Source organism: Geotrypetes seraphini, chromosome 13 (genome assembly GCF_902459505.1).
Source record: "Geotrypetes seraphini chromosome 13, aGeoSer1.1, whole genome shotgun sequence".
Lineage (NCBI taxonomy): Eukaryota > Metazoa > Chordata > Amphibia > Gymnophiona > Dermophiidae > Geotrypetes > Geotrypetes seraphini.
This window is the reverse complement of record NC_047096.1, coordinates 62635476-62661928: the sequence shown is the minus strand read 5'-3', so window position 1 is coordinate 62661928 and position 26453 is coordinate 62635476. Positions and strand designations below refer to the sequence as shown.

Genomic DNA, 26453 nt, shown 5'->3' with positions numbered 1-26453 from the left:
CCAGTGAAACCATTTATAATAGGGTCTGATTTCTTCAGTCCAAAGATGCGACGTACAACTGAGTGTTGAATTGTTCAAAGCCTGTTATAATGCTTCTTAGGGTACTTGAGATAGACAATGTTGCAGTAGTCTAGGATGCAGAAGATTAGTGATTGTATGAGAATCTGGAAGGGGAAAACATCAAAATAAGAGCGAACAAATCGCAGTCTCCAGAATGTGGCAAAGCCTTTGCGTATAACATCGTCTATTTGAGCCTTCCTGGTGAGCTTCTGATCTAACGTCACTCCTAGGATCCTAATGGTTGACTGTAATGGTCAGAGTTGAGGGAATTGCAAAGAAAAATAAGGATTCTGTACTGTGCATAGATCTAAATCCATGCTGCAAACTATGAAATCCATCAACCTTGTATAGAAAGTCTGATAGTTGTATGTTAATGCAGAATTCTAACTTTTGCTGGCCATGGTATTTCTACCATTGGTCTAAATAGTGCAGAGGGAGTTGGCTTCTATGCTGCAAACACAAGCAGCTCATGCCACTTCTGACACACCCCTGGTACCAGTCCAACCTGAGCATTGCTCCTCAAGGGCCTCGAGGCCCAGGTCACGCACTCCCCATTGACACCGGTCGAGGACCAAGACATCCAAATATCGGATTTCTTCCATTCAACATTGGTCCAGCATCGTCAACGATCCAAGAGTGCTTCCAGATGCTCACACCATCATCGCAGCAGACACTTTTTTTTCGTATTGATGCTTGTCCAGGAATCATTCATCGAGGTGGTCTTCCTCATCACCACCACCAGGCATTAAACAGTAAGATTCAGATTTAGCTCATCATACCTACTCTGAGTGACTGGACAACCTAGGAGAGCAATCTATCCTCTGACCCATCTCCATCATCTCTGTGCAGGAGATCACCCCCAGAGAGTCTCTCTTTCACACATTTCATGCATTAAATGGGTCAGGCTCTTCCAGTAAAAATGTAATCAGAGTCTGAACCCAGGGCAGAACTGTTTGAGGCTTTGGATTTTGACCAGATTCCCAAAGAAACTCCCCTATGTTTAAAAATTGGGAGGCCCTGCTCCTGGTCCCAATGGCTCTCAGAAAGCTGGATTTCCTTTATACAGTACAATTGTCCAGGATTTGATAAACCTCAATTGCAACAGTCTCTCCTGGTGGAGTCTGCACTTAAGAAAGCTAGCAGGAAGGAAGGGGACAAGTTTGGGAAAATTCTTTTTAAAAATTCCATGCTTATCAGCTGTATCCTTAGTTACAATTTCTATATGATCTTATCTATATGATCATTAATCCAGCAATTAACTCAATTTGAACAATTTTTGCCTGATGACCAACTTACCAACTTCCAACATATTTCTAAAAATTACAAGACCAACTAGCCAACATACCATGCCTGGGAGATGAGTTGTTTGGTGAGATCGAGGAGGCTACCCAAAAAATTACCAGACATAGGCAGAATATGTCTACCCTCTCTGCTTCAAAAGCTTCCAGATCTCAGCCTCCCAAGAGGTACTTCCATCCTAAATATCCTTCCTCCTCTTATAACAAAAGGAGATATGTACCATCCTCCACTATGTCCAGGGTTCTTACACAGAGGAGATCTAGACAGCAAACACCTCAGAAGGCCCAACCCAAGCTGCAACAAAAGACACAACAGTTTTTTTGACTAGCTTCTAAAGAGCTTAGCCAACACGCTACAATCTCCCCCTTACACTCTACCAATTGAAGACCGTCTCATACATGTCCATCTTCGTTGGTCCCTCATCACATCAGACACTTGGGTTCTCAGGACTGTAAAAGCATAATATGCTCTTCACCTACAGAGCATACGGAGCAAATATTCCTCCAAAATAGTCTTCATTTTCCAGCAGATCGACCTTCAACAGCTCAAGGCCAGTATCCCTTCTACAGAGAGGCCAAGGATTCTACTCCAAATATTTCCTTGTACCAAAAAGGACCAGAGGTCTACATCTAATCTCAACAAGTATTTAGTGAAGAAGAAATTTCAGATGCTCTACTCTCTCTGGGAACCCTATTCCCACTTTTGGACAAGGATGACTGGTTTTGCTCTATGGATGTCAAAGAAGCATACACATGTATTCCAATCCTTCCAACCCACAGAAACTATCTTCAGTTTCTGATAGGAACACATTTCCAGTACAAAGTGCTGCCATTCGGCCTAGCATTAACAGCCAGAATATTCACAAAATGTTTAGTTGTAGTAGCTGCAACACACCGCTTTTATGGCTTTCATGTGTTCTTTTATCTCGACAACTGGCTGATCAAAGCATTGTCACCTCATGCTGCTCAGATAGCCATCAACTCAACCATATGTCTCCTGGAACGTCTAGGTTTTGCAGTCCATTACCAGATGTCCCATCTCTAACCAACCCAAACTCAGGAATTCATTGGAGTTCTATTGGACACGACTCAGGCTCATGCTTACCTCCCTCAACAAAGGCTAGATACTCTTCGTCACCTCAGCAATCAAGTATCCACTCTACAAACCATCACTGCAAAACAGCTGATGCAGCTTCTAGGACACATGGCTTCAACAGTTCATGTAACTCCATTTACATGTCTTCACCTCAGAGAGCCTCAGTAGACTCTTGCCTCTCAATGGTCCTAAGCCACAGATGGGCTGTCCCAAAAACTCAGGTTCACCTCCCTGCTTTGTCAGTCCCTTTTGTGGTGGTTGGTGCTGACAGATCTGTCCAGGGGCTTACTTTTTCATATTACTACTACTATTTATTATTTCTATAGCGCTGAAAGGCTTATGCATCACTGTACATTTTAACATACAATAGACTGTCCTCCATATCAGAAGGTACTAACAACAGATGCCTCCATGTTAGAACGGGGAGCCCATCTTGATGGCCTTCACACACGGGGCAATTGATCTGTTCAAGAAAAATCTTTCCACATCCATTTTCTAGAACTGTGAGCAAATCACAATGCTCTTCAGACCTTCCAAGATCTTCTCAACCAAGTAGTACTGATCACAGACAATCAAGTGGCCGTGTACTGTGTAAACAAAAAAGAGGGTACAGGGTCTCGTCCACTCTGCCGAGACACAATACAGATCTGGAATTAGGCAATTCATCAAAACATTTTTCTCAAGGCTGCATATCTAGCAGGCAAACAAAACACTCTGACAGACAGACTGAGCAGGTTCCTTCAACCTCACAAGTGGTCACTCAGCTTGACTGTATTATACATCCCCCTCCATATTCGCAGGGCTTAGGGGTAAAGCCAGCCTGCGAATACCAAAAAATCACGAATAACTTTAAGGCTGACTCCGATCCACCCCTGCCTCCCTCCCTCCCAGACCTCTCCACTGTACTTACTTTTTAAAGCCAGGTTGTCTAGCAGTAAAGCAGGGCAGGAGTAATCTTCCTACGCTCCTGCCTTGTGCAGAGCCAGGAACAAAATGGCTGCCATGAGTTCCCGCTTGACCATGGGAACTCATGACAACCATTTTTGTTCCCAGTAGTGCACAGGGTTGGAGCATAGGAAGATCACTCCTGCCCTGCTTCACTGCTAGACCATCAGGTTTGAAAAAGTAAGTAAGTGTAGAGGTCCAGGAGGTGGGTCACCCAGACGAAAACCGTAAATAACCAAGGTCACAAGCTCCAAACCTGCGAATATGGAGGGGGATGTGTACATCAGATCTTCTCAATTTGGGAAACTCCACAAATAAATCTCTTCACATCTTTGAGCAATCACAAGCTTCCTTGTTTCTGTTCCAGACTATACTCCCCTCATCATCTGGAGATAGATGCTTTCCTCCTGCATTGGACAAACAAGTTTCTCTATATGTTCCCTTCAATTCCTCCAATAGGGAAAACTCTGTTCAAACTGCGATGGGAGCCAAGGTGGCTGAGACAACCCTGGTTTCCCCTACTCCTTCAACTCAGTAAACATTTTTCCAACTTTGGTGATCCCTTCTCCATTCCAATCTATGTTCTCTTAACACTTGCCACCTGACACCTCTCTCCCAACAGATGAATTCTCTCTTGGCTCCAGTTTCAGCAATAATAGATGCTTTCAGGAAACCATTCACACAATGCTGTTACCATTTCAAGTGGACTTGTTTTACTCATTGGTGTCACCAGAAAGCATTACTTCTGAACATATGTCCTCTGGCATCAGTTCTGGATTATACATAGTAACATAGTAGATGACGGCAGATAAAGACCCGAATGGTCCATCCAGTCTGCCCAACCTGATTCAATTTAAATTTTTAAATTTTTTCTTCTTAGCTATTTCTAGGCAAGAATCCAAAGCTTTACCCTGTACTGTGCTTGGGTTCCAACTGCCGAAATCTCTGTTAAGACTTACTCCAGCCCATCTATACCCTCCCAGCCATTGAAGCCCTCCCCAGCCCATCTTCCACCAAACGGCCATATTCAGACACAGACCGTGCAAGTCTGCCCAGTACTGGCCTTAGTTCAATATTTAATATTATTTTCTGATTCTAAATCCTCTGTGTTCATCCCACACTTCTTTGAACTCAGTCACTCTCCACCACCTCTCTCAGGAGCACATTCCAGGCATCCACTACCCTCTCCGTAAAGTAGAATTTCCTAACATTGCCCCTGAATCTACCACCCCTCAACCTCACATTATGTCCTCTGGTTTTACATATCTCCAACTCTGGTCTAAAAACATCTTCAGTGAGGGTGCATCTAAGTGCTACTAGTGCTTTTCATATGTTTCTGAACGATAAACCTCTGGCTATGCACCCATTGGTTTCTAGGTTCATGAAAGGCCTACTTCATTCCAAACCTCCAATCAAACCTCCTCCAGTTGCTTAGGACCCCAATGTTGTACTCTCCACTCTGATGAAGCCTCCATTTGAATCACTTCTGACTTTATCGCTCAAGCACCTCACTTGGAAAGTAATTTTCTTAATGTGCATCACTTCTGCACGCTGAGTTAGTGAACTTAGAGCACTTATCTCAGACCCGCCCTATACAACATTCTATCATGGTAGAGTTGTCCTTTGCACTCGTCCCAAATTCCACCAGTCTATAGTTCAACCTGTTTTCTTCCCAAGACCACATTCTCATCCTGGTGAAACTGCACTCCACACATTGGATTGTAAACGTGCTTTGGCTTACTACCTGGATTGGACCAAGCCTCATAGAACTTCCACTCAACTATTCCCGTCCTTCGATCCTAAAAGGCTGGGAACTCCAAAAGAACAATCTCTACATAGTTAATGGACTTCAGAGCTTATCTACGTTCCACTCCCATTGAGGACATCTGTAAAGCAGCAACCTGGTCCTCAATTCATACTTTCACATCTCACTGCTGTCTGGCGAATCATTCCAGATGGGATAGTTGGTTCCGCCAAGCAGTTCTACAAAATTTATTCTCTGTTTAGATTCCAACTTCCCCTGTCCGTTCTCTATTAACTGGGGTGTCCCATCTGTGAGAATATACTACCTGCTTGTCCTGAGATAAAGCACAGTTACTTACCTGTAGCAAGTATTATCCAGGGACAGCAGGCAGATATTCTCACAACCCTCCCTCCTCCCCTAGTTGACTTCTTAGCTTTTTTACTGAACTGATGGTCCTGTGAGCCGATATCAGACAGGAAGGCACATGCATGGTACAGGCAGTCTCAAGACTTTTGAAGAAGTTTAAAGTGACAGTACACTTTTGCACTGTCCATACAGGGGCTCAGTGAATGACATCACCCATCTATGAGAATATCTGCTTGCTGTCCCTGGATAACACCTGTTACAGTAAGTAACTGTGTTATATCCCATCCATCATAAGAAATGTCTAAGCGGCTTAAAAAATGAAAGTTTGAGAGGGTGAATGTGCTGTCATAAACAATAACAGTGAGGACAGGGGGTGAAACCACAATATTTGAAAGGATAGCGGGGAGGGTAGTACAACATAAGGGTTGCTTCCATATGACATCTGCTGTAACTAAGAAAGAAAAGGGTTCAAGTATAAGCATCAATGAAAAGGAAAACATGGACCCATCTCTCTCTCTTCTCCCCTTACAATCCAGCATCACCCCTCTCTCCCCCCTACACACCACCATCATCTTGTATCACTCCATCTCTGTCTCTCTTTTCCCCATCCAGCATTGCTCCATCTCCCCTCCTCTCATCACCACTACCATTCCTGAATTGCCCCATCTCTTTCCTTCTCCCCACCACTATCATCCTGTCTCTCCCCTGCACCCAAACCATTTAGCATGGCCCCTTCTCTTCTCCTCTTCCCACCATCCAGCAGGCCCAATCTCTCCCCAACACTACCACCATCCAGCATGACCCCATTTCTCCCACCCACCAGCATCATCCTGCATGGCTGCATCTTCTCCTTTCCTCCCCACAACCTCCTTGTTGACTTAGTATGGCCAGGCTGCAGCTTCTCCTGGTCTTCACAGTGGCAGGATAGCAGCAACAAATAACAAAAGGCAGGCAGATGTGGTGATATTGCCTTATGCCAAATCAGGCTTTGCTAGTCTCAGAAACAGAGCTTGATGTAACTTACTGTTTCTGGGACAAGCAGAGCCAGCAGCAATGTCCCTGTGTCTGTCTGCCTTCTGTTATTTGTTGCTGCTGTCCTGCTGCCATGCAGACCAAGAAAAAAGGCAGCACGGCTTTTACTGTTCCCCCTAAGCTGCCAATCCAAGTTTCCAAGTTTATTTTTCATTTGATATACCATCTATCAATAATTTATCTAGATTGTTTACAATCATTAAAAAATAAAAACATTTAATAAAATAAAATCCACATGCTGATAATTAAGATTTTCTAAAGAGGGGCTGGGGGGTTACAAGACTTGTAAAACTGATGGGACAGAAGGGGAAAAAGCAATAGGTAGTGAAAAATGCATCGAGATTAAAAAAAATTAAAACAGGGAGGAGGAAGTGATATCACTCCATAGATAGCAGCTTATGCTTTGAGCTCCGACGAGGCTTGAGCTTTTATGCAATTTTATAGCTTCCCGAGCGCTTGATTGATATCCATAAGCGGAGTTGGAGGGAGTTAAATGTATGGTGAGTCGAAAGCAGCTGGAAAAATATAAATTCCAAAGCATGCCAACTGTGAAAAAGTGTCTGAAGTCTCCTGGGTCACCAGCGACACAAACCAAGATGGCATTGCAGCAGGCAAAGACTCCTACTGGGGCCTCAGTGTCTTCACCGCAGGAGGATGCGTGGTCCTTTCAACAGACCATGGAGTTCTGGTTTTGGGACCTTTTAGAAGAAATGGTCGGGGTGCGCAACGACATTAAAGCGGTCTTGGCGGAGCTTAAAACGGAGGTATTGGAGTTGGGAGACCTAGTGGCTGCATCGGAGGAGCACGTGTCCCACTTAGCCACATCTTTAGAGGAAACTGTGGTGGTGGAGCGCACGGAATCTAGTTTGGCGGAGCTGTAAACACAAATCGAAGATTTGGAGAATCGATCTTGGCGGTCTAATTTGAGATTTAAAGGCATACCTGATACTGAGCAGAATAAAGACTGTGTAAAGGTGGTGCAGGAGCTGTGTAGTCAACTGTTGGGCTCGGAGGAGCCTGAGGGCCCGGAGACTATTATTTTGCTGCAAGCCCATAGAAGTTTGGGTCCAGCTCGCCCGGTGGGCCCCAAGGATATCATTGCCTGCTTTGGGGATTATTTACTTAAGGAGAAAATACTGTGTGCGGCTTGAAAAAATCCTCAGTTCGAGAATGGTGTCTCGGTGGGGATGTATCAGGACTTGGCATTGACCACCCTACAGAAGAGGATATCATTTTGGGACATCACACAAGTGCTGTGGTTGGAGGGTCACCGATATAGATGGCTGTTTCCTTTCAGGTTATGAATGACGGTGAATGGAAAGTCTTGGAAGGTAGAGACAGTGGAGGATGGGTGACTGGCCCTTAAAGATCTTGGCTGCAGGGGATTCCCTTCTCAGACGCCGAAAGCATCTACATCCAAGGATTTTGTGGAGGCATAACCCTGGCACCTGGTTACTAGGGGTGCAAAGAAAGCTAATAAGACTGTATCCTGAGGAGTCATGACTTGAGGGAACATTTGGCTGCTAAGTTTACAGATGGATATCTGCTGTTTGCATGCTACCCTCTTTTTTGGTTGTTGGGGGGTTTATGGTGATGTTGTAAGGGAGGGTGGGCAGGGGACAGTATGTATGGTAGGGGAGAGGTTAAGGGAGCTGATGTGGTTGTTCTGGTCTGTTTGAGAGAGTGAGGTTGGGGGCTGGTTGTCTAGGCTTGTGCGGAAGGTTGAGGTTTCTGGGGGTTGGATAGTGGGGGCAGATGCAGTGGGGGTGGGGTTATTGGTATTGGATATCATTCTAATGATGGTTATCTATTTTCCATGGGGCAGGGGAAGTATGGGGGGGGTACAAGCCTGCTGGGGTTGACTTCATTTCCATTCATTGGCTGATCCAGATGGTACCGGATCAGAATCTAGGGGGGGGAGGGGGTATACTGAATGGGCAGTGATCAGGACGACAGGTGGCAGAAAATATGCTTCAGGTGGGTACATGGAATGTAAATGGACTTAACAGCCCAGGGAAGAGAAGTGTGGTTTTTCGGGAATTGCGGAGATTACAGTGGGATATATGTCTATTACAAGAGACTCACTTGAGACCTCGTGATGCACCCTTGCTTCGCTCTGCTTAATTTGACCAAATTTGGACACATCAGGAGGTGACTTCCAAGGCAAAAAAGTGGGGATTGCTATTTTGGCTCGGAATAATTTAGGTTTTGTCCTTGACCAAATTTATAAGGATGACATAGGGAGATGTCTGGCTCTGAGGAGTAGCTTACGGGACCAACTGGTAACCATTGTTAATATTTATGGGCCTAATACTGACCAGTCTGCTTTTTACACTCAGTTACAAGGGGAGCTTTTGGGTTTTGTGAGGGGGAAGTGTATTTGAGAGGTGATTTTAATGTCCTTCCGGATATTCATTTGGATCATTCTAAGGGGGGGTCGAGGAGCTCAGAAGTCACCCACTAAGGCTTTTCAGGCATTTATGAGGTCATTGGGACTGATTAACTGCTGACATCTTATACACATGGGGTACAACGGAATTACACCTTTTATTCTCATGCTCAACACACCTACACTCGCTTAGATGGAGTATGGATTCATAGAAATCAATGGGGTATTTTGAAAGATGCAGACATAGGGGGTATTCAGATCTCAGATCATGCTCCAGTGACTATCCAGTGTGTGGGGTCAATAGAGGGGGGAGGGATCAGATATTGGAGACTTAATGAATCCTTACTGACGGCTCTGGAGGTGGAGCGGGAGGTTCGTTCGACTATTGATGACTACTTGGATATTAATGACAATGGGGAGGTCTCGGATAGCATTTTGTGGGATGCTTTGAAATCTGTGGTGAGAGGGGTGTTGATTAAATGGGGAGCACGGTTTAAGAAACAAAGGAAGAAACGGTCTTTTGAGGGAACTGTTGATTTCTTTGAATTGGAACATAAACGAACGTTGGACTCCCAAGTTTGGGTGCAATTACAGAAACTTAGAAGGGAGTTGGCCCGGATTCAATCGGCGGCAGTTGACTATAGGAGGGAACAACTTAAACTGACTGTTTTTGAACATAGTAATAAAGCTAGCGCCAGTTTGACATGGTATATTCGCATTAAGCAGGCAAAAGCAACTATAACTAGGGTGCGGGATGAGAAGGGGGAGTGCCTATTTACTGATGGTGCCATTGGCAATACCTTTTTGGCCTTTTACCGGACCTTATATAGCGCAGGAAAGGGGGGATCAAGGGGAAATTGCACGATAGCTTATTGACTAACCACTGCCTGAGTTATCTCCGCCGACTAGGAAATCTCTACATGACTCTATATCTCTCTATGAAATGCAGGAGGCCATTAAATTGGGACGGAATAGCAAATCCCTGGGTTTAAATGGGTACACCTTTAAATTTTACAAAAAATTTGGTGATTTGTTGGGACCCTTACTGGTTCGAGTAGCTAATGGCATACAGGAAGGTCACTTCCTGCTGAGCACTATGGGAGAGGTGGGAATTTCCCTTCTTTTAAAGCCTGGAAGAGATCCTCTGAATTGTGGGTCGTTTAGGCCTATTTCCTTATTGAATGTGGATGCTAAACTTATTGCTAAGGTCTTGGCATTGAGGTTGGATAAGATACTTCCTGGTTTGATCCATTAGGATCAGTCGGGCTTTATACAGCTCAGGCAGGTTGGGGATAACATCAGGCACACTTTACATTTACTTTGGGGGGTTAATATAGAGAGGGAAAAAGCAGTATTGATGGCGGCAGACACGGAGAAAGCTTTCAACCGGGTGTCGTGGGATTTTTTGTGAGCTGTCATGGGAAAAATGGGATTGGGTGGTCCGTTTTGTAATTGGGTTAGAGCATTTTATGCTGCGCCTAAAGTGTGTCTTCGCATTAATCAGAGTTATACAGCCTTTTTCCCATTGCCCGGGGGACTAGGCAAGGGTGCTCCCTCTCGCCGCTGTTGTTCACGCTGTATATCAAGCCTTTGGCGGTGGTAATTAGGACACATTTGCGTTTGAAGGGTATTCAGCTGGGAGGGGTAGATCATCGTATTGCTTTATTTGCAGACGATATTCTGTTGTATATTAGGGAACCAGAATACTCTATACCAATGCTTTTGTCTATCTTTGAGGTCTATGAGCATTTATCGGGCTTTAAAATTAATTTGGACAAGATGGAATTATTGAATCTCACCCTGGACGATCATGGAGTGCGCCTCCTTAAGGAGCAGTTTTCTTTCAAATGGGCATTGCAGGGGTTACACTACTTGGGTATTCACCTTCCTAGGGATTTAACTCAGTTGTATGCTGTCAATTATGTACCAGTGCTTAGGCAGATTAGAGCTGACTTACAGCGTTGGCATGGACTTTGATGGGGGCAGATTGCGATTCTCAAAATGAATATGCTGCCCAGACTTTTGTTTCTTTTTCAAACTTTGCCTGTGCACTTTTACATGGCTAAAGGCTGATTTTAAACGGTTTATTTGGCAGACCAAACCACCCTGGATTTCACAGAAGGTCATGTGGACGGCGAGAGAACAGGGTGGGCTTGGGGTTCCCAATTTGAGGTGGTACTTTTAGGCGGCTCAACTTCGCATGCTGTTGGAATGGGAGCTGGGAGACTCTAATGGAGGGTACAAATAGAACAAAGTCTCTTGGGTGTAGGTCGACTTAGCTCTTGGTTGTGGTCATGTTTGCCAGAGCGCTAGGGACTTTCTGAGCTTACTAATCCCTTTTTACTACATTTGCTTAAGATAAAGGGTCAGGCGAAGAGGGGGTTTAATCAGGACTGGGGGGTTTCCTCACTGGCCAACACTAAAAGAATGTAGAAGATGAAAGAGTGAGGCAAACTGGAAACAACCACAGCAACCACACACCTCACTGCTTCAGGTTCAATTACAGGATGGCAAGAGGGCCTTCAAAAGCCATTTATATCAATGCACAAAATATGTGTGAATGTCCAGCTTTGGCTCATCTAATTGCCTCCTTTTTAAATGTAGCTTGTTTGCTTACTGCTGTGTTTCTTTCTGTTATTATTCAAGAATAAAGAGTAAACAACAGCACATGTTTCATTTTTACTTAACCTTTTAATGCAGTGTCTGTAGCATGCCCCGACAGGACCCATTTCGCCCAAAAGGGCTTTTTCAAGGGTTCATAAAGGAGCTCTTTTTCAGCATCCTTCCTCATTTGAGGCTAGAGTTAATCTGCAAATGAGGAAGGACGCTGAAAAAAGAGCTCCTTTATGAACCCTTGAAAAAGCCCTTTTGGGCAAAACGGGTCCCATCGGGGCATGCTAGAGACACTGCATTAAAAGGATAAGTAAAAATGAAACATGTGCTGTGGATAATGGCTCTACATGGGGTAGGACAATTGATCCTGCCCCGTGTCACCGCTAGACCACCAGGTAAAGTCTGGGGAAGGTCCAGGAAGCAGCATTTCTTAAAAAAAAAAAATTGCGAATAACCGAATCCGTAGGTACTGTAACTGCAGATTTGGAGGGGCTACTGTATTGGTGAAAGCCAGTTTGATTGGGGTGGAAAGTGTTGGTTTTTTCGAGAAAAGATGAAGTCTACTAATTTTTCTGAGATTTTGGACACAAAAGGAAGATTGGCGATGGGCCAATAATTTGAACATTGGCCTTCCAGTAAGTTTCAATATTGTGTTTTCAATTGCTAGGGACAGGTTTCCTGAAATCCAGCAGAGCTTTCCTCTCTTTCACTATTGAAAATGTGATAGAGAAACAGTACCACCCAATGGCAGGGCTGGAGGCAGAGAACTCCCACTCAGCTTAGAGCAGTGGTCTCAAACTCGCAGCCTGGGGGCCACATGTGGCCCGCCAGGTACTATTTTGAGGCCCTCGGTATGTTTATCATAATCACAAAGTAAAATAAAACAGTTTCTTGATCATATGTCTCTTTAGTTATAAATTACAATATTATTATTAAGATTTAGCCAAAATGAAAAATTTATAAACTATAAAGAGTTTTACCTCATGCAAAATTTTCATTTCTTTAATAAGACATTAACTATTTTTTCTGAGGCCCTCCAAGTACCTACAAATCCAAAATGTGGCCCTGCAAAGGGTTTGAGTTTGAGACCACTGGCTTAGAGGGAACAGTGCCAGCCATGTGAGTGAACAAGGAGGGATGGGAAGGAAAGGGAAACAGATGCAACCATACAGGATGGTGCTGGTAGGTGATAGAGATGGAGCCATGCTGGATTGATAGGGAGTGGGGAAGAGAGATAGGTGATGCAGTGATTAATGCATTAAATTTTTAATGTATCTCAAAATTTTAATACATTAATCATGCATTAAATGCCTACCTCTAATCACTGTTATTTCTTACTACCTCACATCTTCCTGAGCCTTCTTGTACTTGTTTCCAATGCTCTTATTTGTCTGTACTATATGTAATAGGTCTGTGAGAAAGACCTGTATTGCATGGACTGGGCAGTACAAATGATGCAGAAAGTCTGCAAAGTCTTCAGCAGTGCTGTGGAAAGGAATAGCTTTCTGCAGAATGTGGAGAATGCCTTCGCTCGCGTGATCATGGATATGCTGCAGTCAGTGATGTCAGGTGAGTACACAGTTTAGACAAATGATCAGTTAGTGACCTTCAGTAAAGAGACTGTTACATCTAGGAAAATGGCCACAACTTAATTGATAAGCATTTCGGATATAAGAATATGAGCCATAAAAAAAGAACAAGAGCTGCAAAATCAGCAAGGGGAAGAACAGCACTGAAAAACTGACAGATTGGTAGATACTGCAATTAAAACAAGAAAGCTTCCCTCTATTTTATGCATACAATAATAAGTCTTTGGATTTTAGATTTCATTACTTATTTTTCTAAAATCCTAGCTCAATGGGAGTTATAAATTCAGACACAGTTAAGAAATGTTTTGTTTCAGCACTGTCACAATTTTTATTTTATATTTAGCTCATACATTTTCCCTGGTAGCTCAAGATGAGTTACATTTAGGTATAATAGGTATTTCCCTTCCCTAGTGGGCTTACAATCTAAGGGGCTTTAGCATTGAATTTCTGGGATTGTGGAGCCAGCTAAAGCATAGCCAGTTACATGCGATATTCAGCATTTAACCAGCTATGGGGCATGGCATAAAGACAGGACTTACTTACTGACTTTTATGCAGTCCTATTTATACAATTACCATGGCCAATTAAATGCTGAGTATTGTCACTTAACCGGCCAAATGCTAACTCCACCCCTTCCTCTTAAAAGAGACAAAGTAATGCTCCTCTGAGGGAGATTTTCTCCTTTCTTGAGGTAGGGAGTGGTCTGAGGGCTCCCTCCTTCAAGAGGACCTTTGGTTCTTCTTCAGATACCCAGAGCAGTCCATATCATACTCAGCAAAATACTTTCCATAAGAAGGCTGAATCTGTGCCCACCTCAGGAAACTGGACTCATGCCCAGACTCTGGGCGAGAGTGCTAAGGGACGGGTCACCTCCTGGACTCTGGAGGAACATTCTCCCACAATAGGCTAGAGAAGCGCACAGCTTCTTCTGACACAGACATGGCAATTAGTAGAGCACTAGCACTGACAAATGGGCAAGATATAGGCCTCCAGGATTGACTGGGGTGGTATCATGGTTGGCATCAACACCCATAATGCCAGAGCATTGTGCCAAACCAAGATATGATTCAGGTCTTCTATAATAGAGTTTGGAGCAGCTCTTCAGGGGCAAGTAAAGGCAGGTTGATGTCAATGCAGGGACAGCCTGCAATGATGGAGCCAAATTGGAGATCTGATCCTGGCTCTGAGGAGATTGTTGCATTGACACTGACTCCATGGAAGGGAAGCAGCCTGCTTAGCGCAGACACTTCTCCGTTACTGGTGATGCTGGTGTTCCAGAGCTTCTGGTACAGAACTGCCAAAGGCTTCTGGTACAGGACTGCCAAAGGCTTCTAGTAAAGTCAGAATGCTGGGAAGTGTCTGTGCCATGCTTCATTGGATGATGTCACCCAATTGCGGTAAGTAATGTCTTTCTTATCCTCAGAGAACCTCTTCATTTTCTCTTCTTTTTTATTTGGGGTGCCAAGTATGGTGTACCCACAAAATAGCCAAAAGAATCAGCTCCTCAGGGCCTCCTCACTTCTACCAGATCAAATCCAAGCTATAGAGGAACTCACTACCATCTCTGGAGACTAAGAAATACAGACTGACTATGGACTACACAAGACCCTTTAGACCAGTGGTCTCAAACTCAAACTCTTTGCGGGGCCACATTTTGGATTTGTAGGTACTTGGAGGGCCGCAGAAAAAATAGTTAATGTCTTATTAAAGAAATGACAATTTTGCATGAGGTTAAACTCTTTATAGTTTATAAAACTTTCCTTTAACAGTTAAAAGGAAAGATATATAAACTATAAAGAGTTTTACCTTATGCATAATTGTCATTTCTTTAATAAGACATTAACTATTTTTTCTGCGGCCCTCCTACGTCGGGCGGCGAGAGAAGCAGGGAGATCAAAGAGCACGGTGCCAGCCTGTTCCCCGATGGCAGCGGTGAGAAGGGAAGGGAAGCAGGTTGGGCACCACTGCTCTAGACGAGCCTCACTCTAGGGAGAACAGTGGAGGGTGGCCAGCTGTGCGGACTGCCCCCCCCCCCTTGGTACGCCACTGGAGCAGCAGCGTGTCTGGCCGGCTTGTTCCGTTCAAAGCCGCGGGTGGCGGCTCCTTGCGAGATCTGCGCCTGCGTCTGAAGCCTCTCTGATGTTGTGATGTCAGAGAGGCTTCCGATGCAGGAGTGGATAGCGCAAGGAGCCGCCAACCCGCGGCTTTGAACGGAACGAGCCTGCCAGACACGCTGCTGCTCCAAAAGGAAGAGAATGATCCAGTCCAGACCGCGGGCCGCAAATAAAACCTGGAGAAACACATGTGGCCCGCGGGCCGCATGTTTGAGACCGCTGCTTTAGACCCTTTAGAAGGCACTGAAGCAGTAGTTCTCCTATAAAGGAACTCATTACCATCTCTGGAGACTAAGAAATACTGACTGACTGTGGACTACACAAGACCCTTTAGAAGGTACTGAAGCAGTAGTTCTCAGTTTCCATCTGCTGACAGGAAAGCATATACCCTACAGTCCAGACTGGTCTGGAGGGATAATAAGGAAACCTTATTTTTTGAACTCACAAAGAACTCTTAATTCACTAGAAAATAAACACCATCATGTAAAGACAAAGAAACAGTGTGACAAGCCGGTGGCTGTTGCCAGAAGGCTGTATAGAGAGAGGCATAATTAGTAGAAAAAAGAAGGTCGTTGGTGAGGCCCCACTTGGAGTATTGTGTTCAGTTTTGGCAAAGGGCATAAGACTTGAATCAAAACATTTTTCCCTGAATCGGGCAGCACTAGTGCATACTGAAGGAGACTCATGTGAGCGTGCACTCACTGGACTACCGCTAACAAGGCTGCCATCAAACCCAAGATTACTTTTCGGTACTGTGGAGGGATCAAAGATACCACTAACACTGTCCAAGCCATCGACGTCAAAGGCATCACCATCGTCTAAGGCTTCCATGCCAGTGTCACAGGCTATAGCTACGTCAGGTAAGCCAGCTATGAAGTCACCAGCTTCCCAGATGGTGTCTCCAGCTAATAAAGCATCGAGTCTAGTCGTAGCGGCCAAACAGACCATTGATGCAACTCGCTTCAACTTTGAGGGGTGCATCTTCATCCATGTCATCCTCTCCGGAGCGAGTTTCAGCACCGTTGATACCGGCACCTAAGCCACAGATATCGGTGCAAGCTTTCAAGGAGAAGCTCGATGCTCTCTTTCAATTGGAGTTTGGGGATATGTTCCAACTAGTTACCTCCTTCGGTACTGGCCCAGCCTGAGCGTCGCACCATGCGAGATGCAGGTACCACCACTGCTTCATCGGTACCACGTCATACTTGGCACTAGAGAATGACACGGTGGTTGTTACCCGCGGCTAGCCGAAACGGGGAAAGAAAAATAGTAGTCGCTGCTGGTACGGGGACAAGGCCATTCACCACCCCGTGGAGCGGTGAATGTTCTTGTCTCCGCAGTGAAGCAATCAAGGATCGCGCGGTCCAGCAGCCCCCACCCGCCTGATCGCAGCATTTAGCCAGCTCCCTCCCTCCACCTCACCTTATATGCCAAGTTTGCCGGCTTTCTTTTTCGCCACCGCCTCCTCTCAGCTGCTGCTACTGCACCGCACCCTGCGCCAGGCGGGCGACGAGTTCTCGCGCTGCTACCAGCGTGATTTCGCGCACATGTCCAAGCAGTTGCACGTCACGCTCTGCACTGCGCGGGCCTGATTCTCCGCTGTGGCCGACGAACTGTTCCGAGATGGCGTGAACTGGGGCCGCATCATGGCCTTCCTGGAGTTCAGCGGCGTTCTGTGCGCAGAGAGTGTCAACCGCGAGATGGCGCCACTCGTGGAGTCCATAGTGGGCTGGATGACGGAGTACCTGAACGCGCGCCTGCAGCCCTGGATCCAGGAGCAGGGAGGCTGGGTATGTGCGCGCTCTGTGTGCTCCCTGTCCCCTCCCTTTCCTCCTCTGTCTAGTGGTCTATTCTAAGACCCTCATACGTAGAGAATTGATTGGTTATGTTATATAGTTTGCAAAGGCACTGTGTGAGTTGATTCATTTTTTGGGGGGTGGCGGGTTATTGGTTTTCCCTTTTGCGGGATATGTATATGAATGCACATACAATAATATTTCAGTCATTCCTCAATTTCGAGTTTGTTTCTAGTTTTTAATGTGTAGAAAAGCTTGGTATAACAATCCATAATTTTCTGAACAAAATTTTTCTTTTGGCCAATAAATAGGTTTTATTGACTTCTGCTATTACCCCCTTTCCAATAAAAAAAATGCGAGAGGCTTTCTAGTAAACAATTTTATTGAATTTAAAAAGTAAATAATTTTGGTTTGCCACCCCTTTCTATTTATTTATTTATTTTTTGCTTTAGGATAAAGTAGTATATTAGTTGTGTTGATAAAAATTTATAAACAAAGCCCTGCCAGCTGAACATCTCTTTCTCTAGTTCAGCAGCCAGAACTTTGATTTATAAGGAAGGAATAAGCCAAATACTGCAGTACTAAGGCTTATATGGATGCTGCGGGAACGGTGACGGGGCGGTGAATGGGATGGCAGTGACGGTGACAGGGCGGTGAAGGGGATGGTGGTGAAGGGAATGGCGGTGAAGGGGCGGTGAAGGGGACGGTGGGCCGGGGACGGGGCGGTGACGGGGACAGATTTTTTCCCCGTGTCATTCTCTACTTGGCACCAATCATCATCGAGTCATGCATCCAGGCATCGTTCTTCAAAACACCGTTCTCTGAGGTGTTCACATAAGAAGCACCATTCCTCTGGACACCTCTCCAGTCATTCACATCATTTCTCTCCACAACTGCATTCTGGTAAATCTGGCAAGCATTCTTCCAAGTCAAGGCATATCTCTCCCAAGCGATCAGACAAGCACAGGCAATCTACATGACCTACTGCATTAGATCGGTACTGAGCCAAGCACCAATACCACTCTCCTTCAATTCCTGTGGATTCAGATCTCCGTCTTGAGTCCACTCATGATGTCTCCCCTTCTACTACAAAAGCTTATGATTCTCCTGCAGAGCATTCTCTTCGTACCACTTCTCACAGGTAGCCATCTCCTTCCAAGCCAGTCTCATTTACTTGCTTTATCAAGCAAATGAGTAAAGACATAGCTGTTAAGTTGGAAGCAAATTCCAAATATTCGGAGGAATTTGTAGAGACTATGAACTACAAACATCCTCTTAAGCAGCTTCTTAAACTTCCTTTACATGGAATCCTGAAAGAAACTCTCCGTAAGAATTGGGAGTCTCCTATTTTCGTTCCGGTTGCTCCTAGGAAGCTGGATTCTCAATACAAAATTATTCCCATTCCTGGTTTTAATAAACCTCAGCTTTCACATAAATCTCTTGTAGTTGAATCCACTCTCAAAAAACCTGCTCCTTCTAAAGTCTATACCACATTTCCTCCAGGGCAAGCAGGTCGAACGATGGGACGTCTCTACCAAAATTCCATGCTAGCCAACAGTCATCAACTATAACTTGTTTTACCTGTTATCTCAAGTACTTGGTGAAACAGATGCCTAACATAGTAGTAGGCAGACTTCCGATGGGGATTCAAGACAAGGTTAGACAAGTTCCTGCTGAACCAGAACGTACGCAGGTAAGGCTAGACTCAAATAGGGCACTGGTCTTTGAACAAAGGGCCGCCATGTGAGCGGACTGGTGGGCACAATGGACCACTGGTCTGACCCAGCAGCGGTAATTCTTATGTTTTTATGAACTCAGACATTTGGTGCAATCTGCTTACGATGCTTTTGAGCTGTCCTCTCAAGTTTCTGCAATGTCTGTGGCCATGAGGAGGCTAGCATGACTCAGGATAGCAGACATGGATGTTAATCTCCAGGATCGGTTAGCCAACATTCCCTGTCTGGGCGATGAGCTTTTTGGGGACACTATTGAGAAACCAACTCAAAGCTCTCTTGAAAAGGAAAAGTCTTGGGATTCATTGCTTAAACCTAAGCCTAAGTCATCTACATCTAGACCTTTCAAACCCTGTTCTTCCTATCAGAGGTGTTATACAGTGAAACCTCTTCCTCCCTCCAGGCCACAGCAGCGCCCTCAAAAATCTCAGACCTCTGCTCCTCCCAAATCTAATCAGCCTTTTTGATAAATTACTCAAGTGCATAATTTCAATCAATGTAACTCTACCTCTTCCTCTCCCCATTGGAGGTCATCTACTCTACAACATTACCATCATCGTTTGCAGTTAATCACCTCTAACCTCTGGGTTCTCAATATCATTCGAGAAGGGTATTCTCTTCATTTTCTCAACATTCCTCCTGATCATCCTCCAAGAGAATTTCCTTCCAACCCTCTACAGTCCTCTCTTCTTCTTTAGGAAGTCGAATCTCTGCTCATTCTCAAAGCCACCGAGTAGGTTCCTTTGGACCAGCAGAACATGGGGTTTTATTCCCTCTATTTCCTTGTTCCGAAGAAGACGGGAGGTTCTTTGACCGATATTGGACCTCAGAGCTCTCAACAAATTTCTTGTCACAGAAAAATTTTGGATGTTGTCTCTGGCATCGCTGTATCCCCTGCTGGATCGCAATGATTGGTTATGCTCTCTGGATCTCAAGGAAGCTTATACCCACATTCCCATTCACTCAGCCTCTCGAACGTTCCTCAGATTTCAGGTGGCAACCACTATGAATACAAAGTTCTGCCTTTCAGTCTCAAATCCTCTTCCAGAGTTTTCACCAAGTGCCTGGTAGTGGAGGCAGCAGCCTTGCGGACTCACAGTTTTCAAGTCTTTCCCTGTCTAGACGATTAGCTCATCAAGGATCCTTCATCTCAGGGTGTTCTCATAGCGACACAACAGATTATATTATTCCTGCAAAATTTAGGATTCGAAATCAACTTCCCCAAATCTCAACTGCAGCCTTCTCAGGCACTTCAGTTTATTGGAGCCCTCCTATATACTATTCAACTCAGGACATTTCTTCAACAGCATCAAGACACTTTGCTACAACTTTGCCATCAAGTGACTCACCTTCACTCACTCTCAGCGAGGCACATGATAGTTCTTCTAGGTCACATGGCATCTACAGTTCACATGACTCCTTTTGCCAGACTTCACCTACAGATCCTTCAGTGGTCGCTGGCTTCTCAATGGTTGCAGGCTCTCGACCCACTTTTCCAACATATTACAGTAACATCTTCTCTATGACAGTCTCTTCAGTGGTAGATGCTCTCTTCCAATCTTTCCAGAGGTTTGCTGTTTTAAATGCCTCCTCATCAGAAGGTTCTTACGACAGGTTCATCAACCTATGCTTGGGGGGCTCACCTGGATAGTCTCCACACTCATGGTCTTTGGTCTGTCAGAGATCACCGTCATCACATAAATCTTTGGAACTCAGAGCAATTTTCAATGCCCTCAAGGCTTTTTAGCATCTTCTTCAAAATCAGGTCCTTCTCATCCGTACAGACAATCAAGTAGCTATGTACTACTTGAACAAGCAAGGAGGAACAGGATCTCTTCTCCTCTGCCAAGAAGCTCAAAAGATTTGGAATTGTTAAATTCTTCACAACATCTTCCTGAAGGCTGTCTACAATCAAGGGGAACAAAATTCATTAGCAGACAAACTAAATCGCATTCTTCAACCTCATGAATGGATGCTGAACTCAGCAGCTCTCCATCCATTTTTTTCTCAATGGGGAACCCCTCAGGTAGACCTCTTTGCATCTCCCCACAACAAGCTGCCCCAGTTCTGTTCCAGACTGTACTCTCCTCATCGCCTGAAGGCAGATACTTTTCTCCTGGACTAGACGAACAAATTCCTATATGCATTTCCTTCTTAATCTCAAAATGCTTGTCAAACTCAAACAGGAGTCTGCCACCATGATTCTGATAGCTCCTTGGTGGCCCAGAAAACCTTGGTTCTCCCTTGTACTTCAACTCAGCATCAGGGAGCCACTTATTTTGCCAATTTTTCCATCTCTTCTGAGAAAAGTTAGATCACTATTTCATCATGAACATTATTTAGTACTGGTACAGTTCACTGTGCTTGCTCAGTTGAATCTCGGAGAGAGGCGGGATCTAGAAGGCCTTGAGCATGCACAGATGCTCAAGGCCCAGTCGGAGGAGAGGCATGATCTTCGGGCACTGGCACCTCCTGTGGGTTGGTGCTGCGTGCCAGTGCCACATTGGGGGGTAAGCTTTCAGTTTGGGCGGGTGGGGGATGCCAGTTCGCACGGGGGCGGGCATTTGCGAGGGGGGGTGATGCCGGTTCGTGGCAGGGGAGATGTGGAAGCACACCAGTGGCCTCGGGGGTGGGGGGGGGTCTTTTGGGGATGAGGTGGGGTGGGGTGGAGTAGCGCCGGTGGCCTTGGGAGGGTTGAGAGGTGGAACAAATCAAGTGAGTTTCCCTTACTTTCTATGGGGAAATTCTCTTTGATATACGAGTAAATTGGTTTATGAGCATGCTTCTGGAACGAATTATGCTCGTAAACCAAGGTTCCACTGTACTTCACTGATTAGTTTAACGCCCTCAACAGTTTTTTTCTTCTGTACACATGGATACAGTTGTGTGTTCTGCTCTCCCCATTTTATTGATTTAATTCGATGTAATTTTGTCTCCTTTTCAGGTAAATTAGTGCTTGGAGCAATTTTAAAGTTCTGCCTGCTTGAGAACTCACAGACTTCGATCTGTAGCTAACAGGCCGATCCCTATTTGGGTACCTGTTGGTCTAGCCTGCATAGTTTTCTCCGTAGCTTAGGGCCATCCCTGAGGTGGTCTCACCTTCTGTTAATCAGGGGTTGAGTGCAGGCTGTTAGATACACTTAGGAGGCTCAGCTGTATCTCACAGGGTGCCAGCTGCTTCTTTGCACCTCCGTCCATTCCAGTGTGCATCCTATGGTCCACTAGGGTGGAGGTGTAGTCAGACATTGGAGTCTGACTGGCAGCCCAAAGATCAGCTTTCCTATCATTGTGGCATTGATTATTCTCATCCAGCTACTGTGAGAGACCTGAATGTAGGCTTGCAGCAATTCTAACTGATCCTCTCAGGTCACAGTGAGTACATAGGTTGACAGCCTGTGAGAGACATCGGGGGAGGTTTGAAAACATTGATTTTAAGTGTTTCTGACTGTTCCCCCTCCTGAAAAATCCTAAAATGGCCCTTTTAATATTTGGGAAATGTGAAAAATATCACAATTTTGGCACAAATTTTATGATGGTGGGCATCTTGGATTTTTAGCGTTTTAATTTTCTAAAACTCCCTGCTTCTTCAAAACTGCAAATTTTGCCTGGAAACTTGCTAGCATAGAGTCCTTGAGCTCTCCTCTTGTGGATTCTTGCCAGGATTGTGCAATTTTAGCACTTTTAGAGTATTTTTGCGCCAAGTGTCACATGCCGCAGCCGGGAGGGGGGCATAGCATTCAGCTTAGCTTCTTCCCTGATGAAGCAGGTGACCAAATGCTCAGCTAGCCCGGCAGGGCGGTCTTCATCATTTTTGTTGCTCGGCATAGCTGGTAATTCCATCTGCCAGGCTGCAGACTCTGCACAGCCTCAGAAAAGCTCAGTTTTGCCCCCTTAATGTGACCCATGCCCCAGGAACTGGACACCTTTTCAACATTTTTTTAAAAATTTTGGCACTCTGGATTATGGACCACTATATTTTCCCCCTGCGCAGTCCCAATCCGCCTACACAGCGTCTCTCAATGGTGTTACACCTTTGGACTAGACTCACCCTACCACGATGCTTGCGCTGCCTGACTCTGATCTGGGAGATCTGGGTGCAGATGATTTGCTTTCTGACCCCTTAATTACAGGTGCAGTTCTTCCCAGGATGGTAGATTAGGGACTGTGTGCTGGATCTGTGGTTCCCTCTGGGCTTTTGAGAGCCTGGAAATGCACTCACAAGCCTGCACCTATTTGAATTGGCGGCTTTGCTAGACCTTCTTTTTACATCTTTACAGGTCTTTTTGGCCTCTCAGCTGGCTCCGGCCACTTCTTCCTCCTGGCTTTGTGGTGTATATTTGCTACCTTCCCCTTTACCCTGATATGTGCATTCTTCTGAGAGTGCTCTGGTGCTCTGACTTTTTCTAGAGGTCTGCCACGCTGGGATTTTATGGCAAGGAAGTGTCAGCAGCTTTGGTTCAGCCCAGGATGGATTTTTGGTAGCGCAGGTGACAAACTGCACCTTTCTCCCCAATGTGGGTGATGCAACTGCTGAATGGAGACCATGTGTTCGGTCATTGCAGCAGTGACTTCATAATAACATAAGAATTGCCGCTGCTGGGTCCATCATGCCCAGCAGTCCGCTCACACGGCGGCCCTCTGGTCAAAGACCAGCACCCTAACTGACACTAGCCCTACCAGCGTACGTCCTTGTTCAGCAGGAACTTGTCTAACTTTGTCTTGAATCCCTGGAGGGTGTGTTCCCCTATGACAGACTCCGGAAGAGCATTCCAGTTTTCTGCCACTCTCTGGGTGAAGAAGAACTTCAGGACTGTTTCTTTCCTTTCTGGATCTTACAGAGACATACTGGCACATCCCCATTTTTCCAATCCACCGCTAAGTTTTGCAGGTTCAGGTTGGATCGGCATTATCAGTACTCAGCCCTGCCCTTTGGACTGGCTTCAGCACCCCAGACCTTCACTAAGGTGATGGTGGTGGTGGCAGCTTACCTGCAACAGATGGGTCTCCAGGTGCACCCTTATTTAGAAGGCTGGCTGATCAGAGCTCCCTCATTGGAGCGAGGGCTCCAGGTACTGGAAGACCTAGGTTGGATTGTAAAATTCAAAACATAAAAAAAAGAGACTAAAGTGTAACATCTGACACCCATTCACTCGCTCGAATACCTGGGAGTTCCTTTCAACCCGGCAGCGAGCTGCGTTTCTTTGCCAGTGGCCCACTGGCAGGAACTGTGTGCTCAGCTTTCTTCCCTTCCAGAGCAGCCAGCTCCTTCAGCATGGGATGATCTTCAGGTTCTGGGATCAATGGTTGCCAAGTTGAATGTGATTCCTTGGGCAAGGGCACGCATGCATCCTCTACAACATGCTTTGCTTTCTCACCGGGTTCCGCAAAGGAACGCCTTGCAGACCCATCTACTTTGGCCCCTGGAAGCCGAGCAAGCATAGCTTGGTGGCTTCTCCTGCAATCGTTCCAGTGGGGCGTTCCACTATACTTTGCTTCCTGGATCGCGGTAATGACAGATGCCAGCCTTCGGGGCTGGGGAGCTCATTGCCAGCCTTCAGGGATGTTGAATGCCATTTCGGTGACAGTGGTCAATCAATTGGTTGGAGCTCAGAGCTATTTGACTAGCTCTTTCGAGACGCTAGTGGACCAAGAGATTCGGGTCTTCTACAATGGTACAACAACAGTAGCTTCTGTCGCTCACCAGGGAGGAACCCAGAGTACTCCTCTGGCTCAGCAAGCCCATCTTCGGTTTTCATTGGATAGAGCATCATGTTCTAGCGCTATCAGCAATGCAGGTGGCGGGAGTAGATGACATTCTAGCAGACTTCCTCACCATACAGCCTCTGGATCCATGTGATTGAGTTCTGTCCCCAGAAGCGTTCCAAGCGATAACGGGGAAGATTGACCCCAGGAGCTCAAGTTCTGGTGCAGCCGTGGTCTCCAGAGTTTCTCCTGTATGTTTTTCCTCCTTGGCTAATAGTCAGCCGAGTCCTTCAGAGGATCGCAGTTCTTCTGGGCTTCAGCCTTCAGCTGAGCCTTTCTCCAGACTTCCTCACACGGGGTCCGGTATCCATAGAGGATCCGGGTCACTTTGCTCTTCTGACTTGGCTCTTGAGAGCACAGCCTGAGAGTTGCAGAATATTCTGCCCTGTTGTTGATACTCTTCGGAAGTCTACAAAGTCGTCTGCGGTGTCGGTTTATGCTGCATGCTTGGAAGATTTTCAACAGTTGTGTGCACAGGTCCAGGTGGATTCTTATTCAGCTTCGATGTCACTAATTCTCGCCTTTCTTCAGGCTAGTTTGGATACAGGCCTTATTGTGATGTCTCTTTGAGTCCATGTGGCCGGACTCTCCTGTTTCAGATTCTGAAAGCGTCAGTCTCCCTTGGCATCTCATCCTGATGTCACAAGACTCTTGGAGGGAGCTCTTCATGTCCGGCCACTGGTTAAGCACCATTTCCCTTTCTAGGTCCTTAACCGGATATTGTTTAGCCTTGCTGAGGCATCTTTTGAGCCAATTTGAGATGCTACCCTCTTGGACTTTGACGCTCAAGACCATTACATTGGTGCGTCGGGTGTTGGTGCTGAAGGCCTGGTATTGCAGGCCATTCATCCATATTTGGAGGCAGGGGTTTTCCTTCAGATGGTTCCTTCCTGCTTGCCAGACATGATTTTGGTTTTCCTGGCCAGTCCAGATGTGTTTGCCTGCCTTTCAGCCGACAGGTTTTCGATCACAGGACTGCCTGTTGAAGAAAATAGATGTGCACAGAATTTTTCTGCGTTCCTTAGAGGTCACCGAGTTTCAGCTCTTTGACTATTTGTTGGTGCTGACTCATTCCATTCAGCAGGGCGCTCCTGCTTCCAAAGCCACGATTTCCAGATGGCTCCATAGGGCTTTTTCGTTTGCTCACATGCTTGCAAGGACTCGGTCTCCTGATTCAATCAAGGCGCATTCTGCCAGATGTGTGGGCCGCAGCTAGAGCTGTCTCTCTTGTGGAGATTTGCAAGCTGACAACATGGTTTCTCTTCACAACTTTGCCAAGTTCTATAGAGTGGATGTGGTGGCAAGACAGGACTCCGGCTTTGGTTCCTTGGTCTTTCAGGTCGGCACAGCAAGCCCACCCTAGTTAGGGGGGGACTGCTTTTATACATCCCTACTGTCTAGAACAGTGGTCTCAAACTCGCAGCCTGAGGGCCACATGCAACCAGCCAGGTACTATTTTGAGGCCCTTGGTATGTTTATCATAATCACAAAAGTAAAATAAAACAGTTTCTTGATCATATGTCTCTTTAGCTATAAATGACAAAATTATTATTAAGAGCCAAAAGGAAAGATTTATAAACTATAAAGAGTTTTACCTCATGCAAAATTGTCATTTCTTTAATAAGACATTAACTATTTTTTTTCTGAGGCCCTCCAAGTACCTACAAATCCAAAATGTAGCCCTGCAAAGGGTTTGAGTTTGAGACCACTGGTCTAGAATGTCTCACCTATTGTACTGGAAAAAGAGATTATGTACTTACCTGGTAAGCTCTTTTCCAGTAGATAGGTGAAACATTCTAGACTCCCACCCGGTATATACTGTGCCTGCTTACAGTTTTCAATCTGTTTATGCTTCTCCAAGCTCTGTCTTAGATGTCTGTCAGCCCTTGTGGGCTGGAAAGAGTTTATATATATT

General features: G+C 45.6%; 1 protein-coding gene across 7 annotated transcripts in view; it reads left to right on the top strand.

Annotated features, from left to right (window-relative positions):
- FBXO47 (F-box protein 47) overlaps nt 1-26453 on the top strand; it is a 137234-nt gene that overhangs the window by 107634 nt on the left and 3147 nt on the right. For all 7 annotated transcript variants that reach the window (XM_033918340.1, XM_033918341.1, XM_033918335.1 and 4 more), the window contains one exon: nt 12953-13112. In XM_033918340.1, the coding sequence (XP_033774231.1) occupies nt 12953-13112 (160 nt within the window). The remainder of the gene's footprint in view (nt 1-12952; nt 13113-26453) is intronic.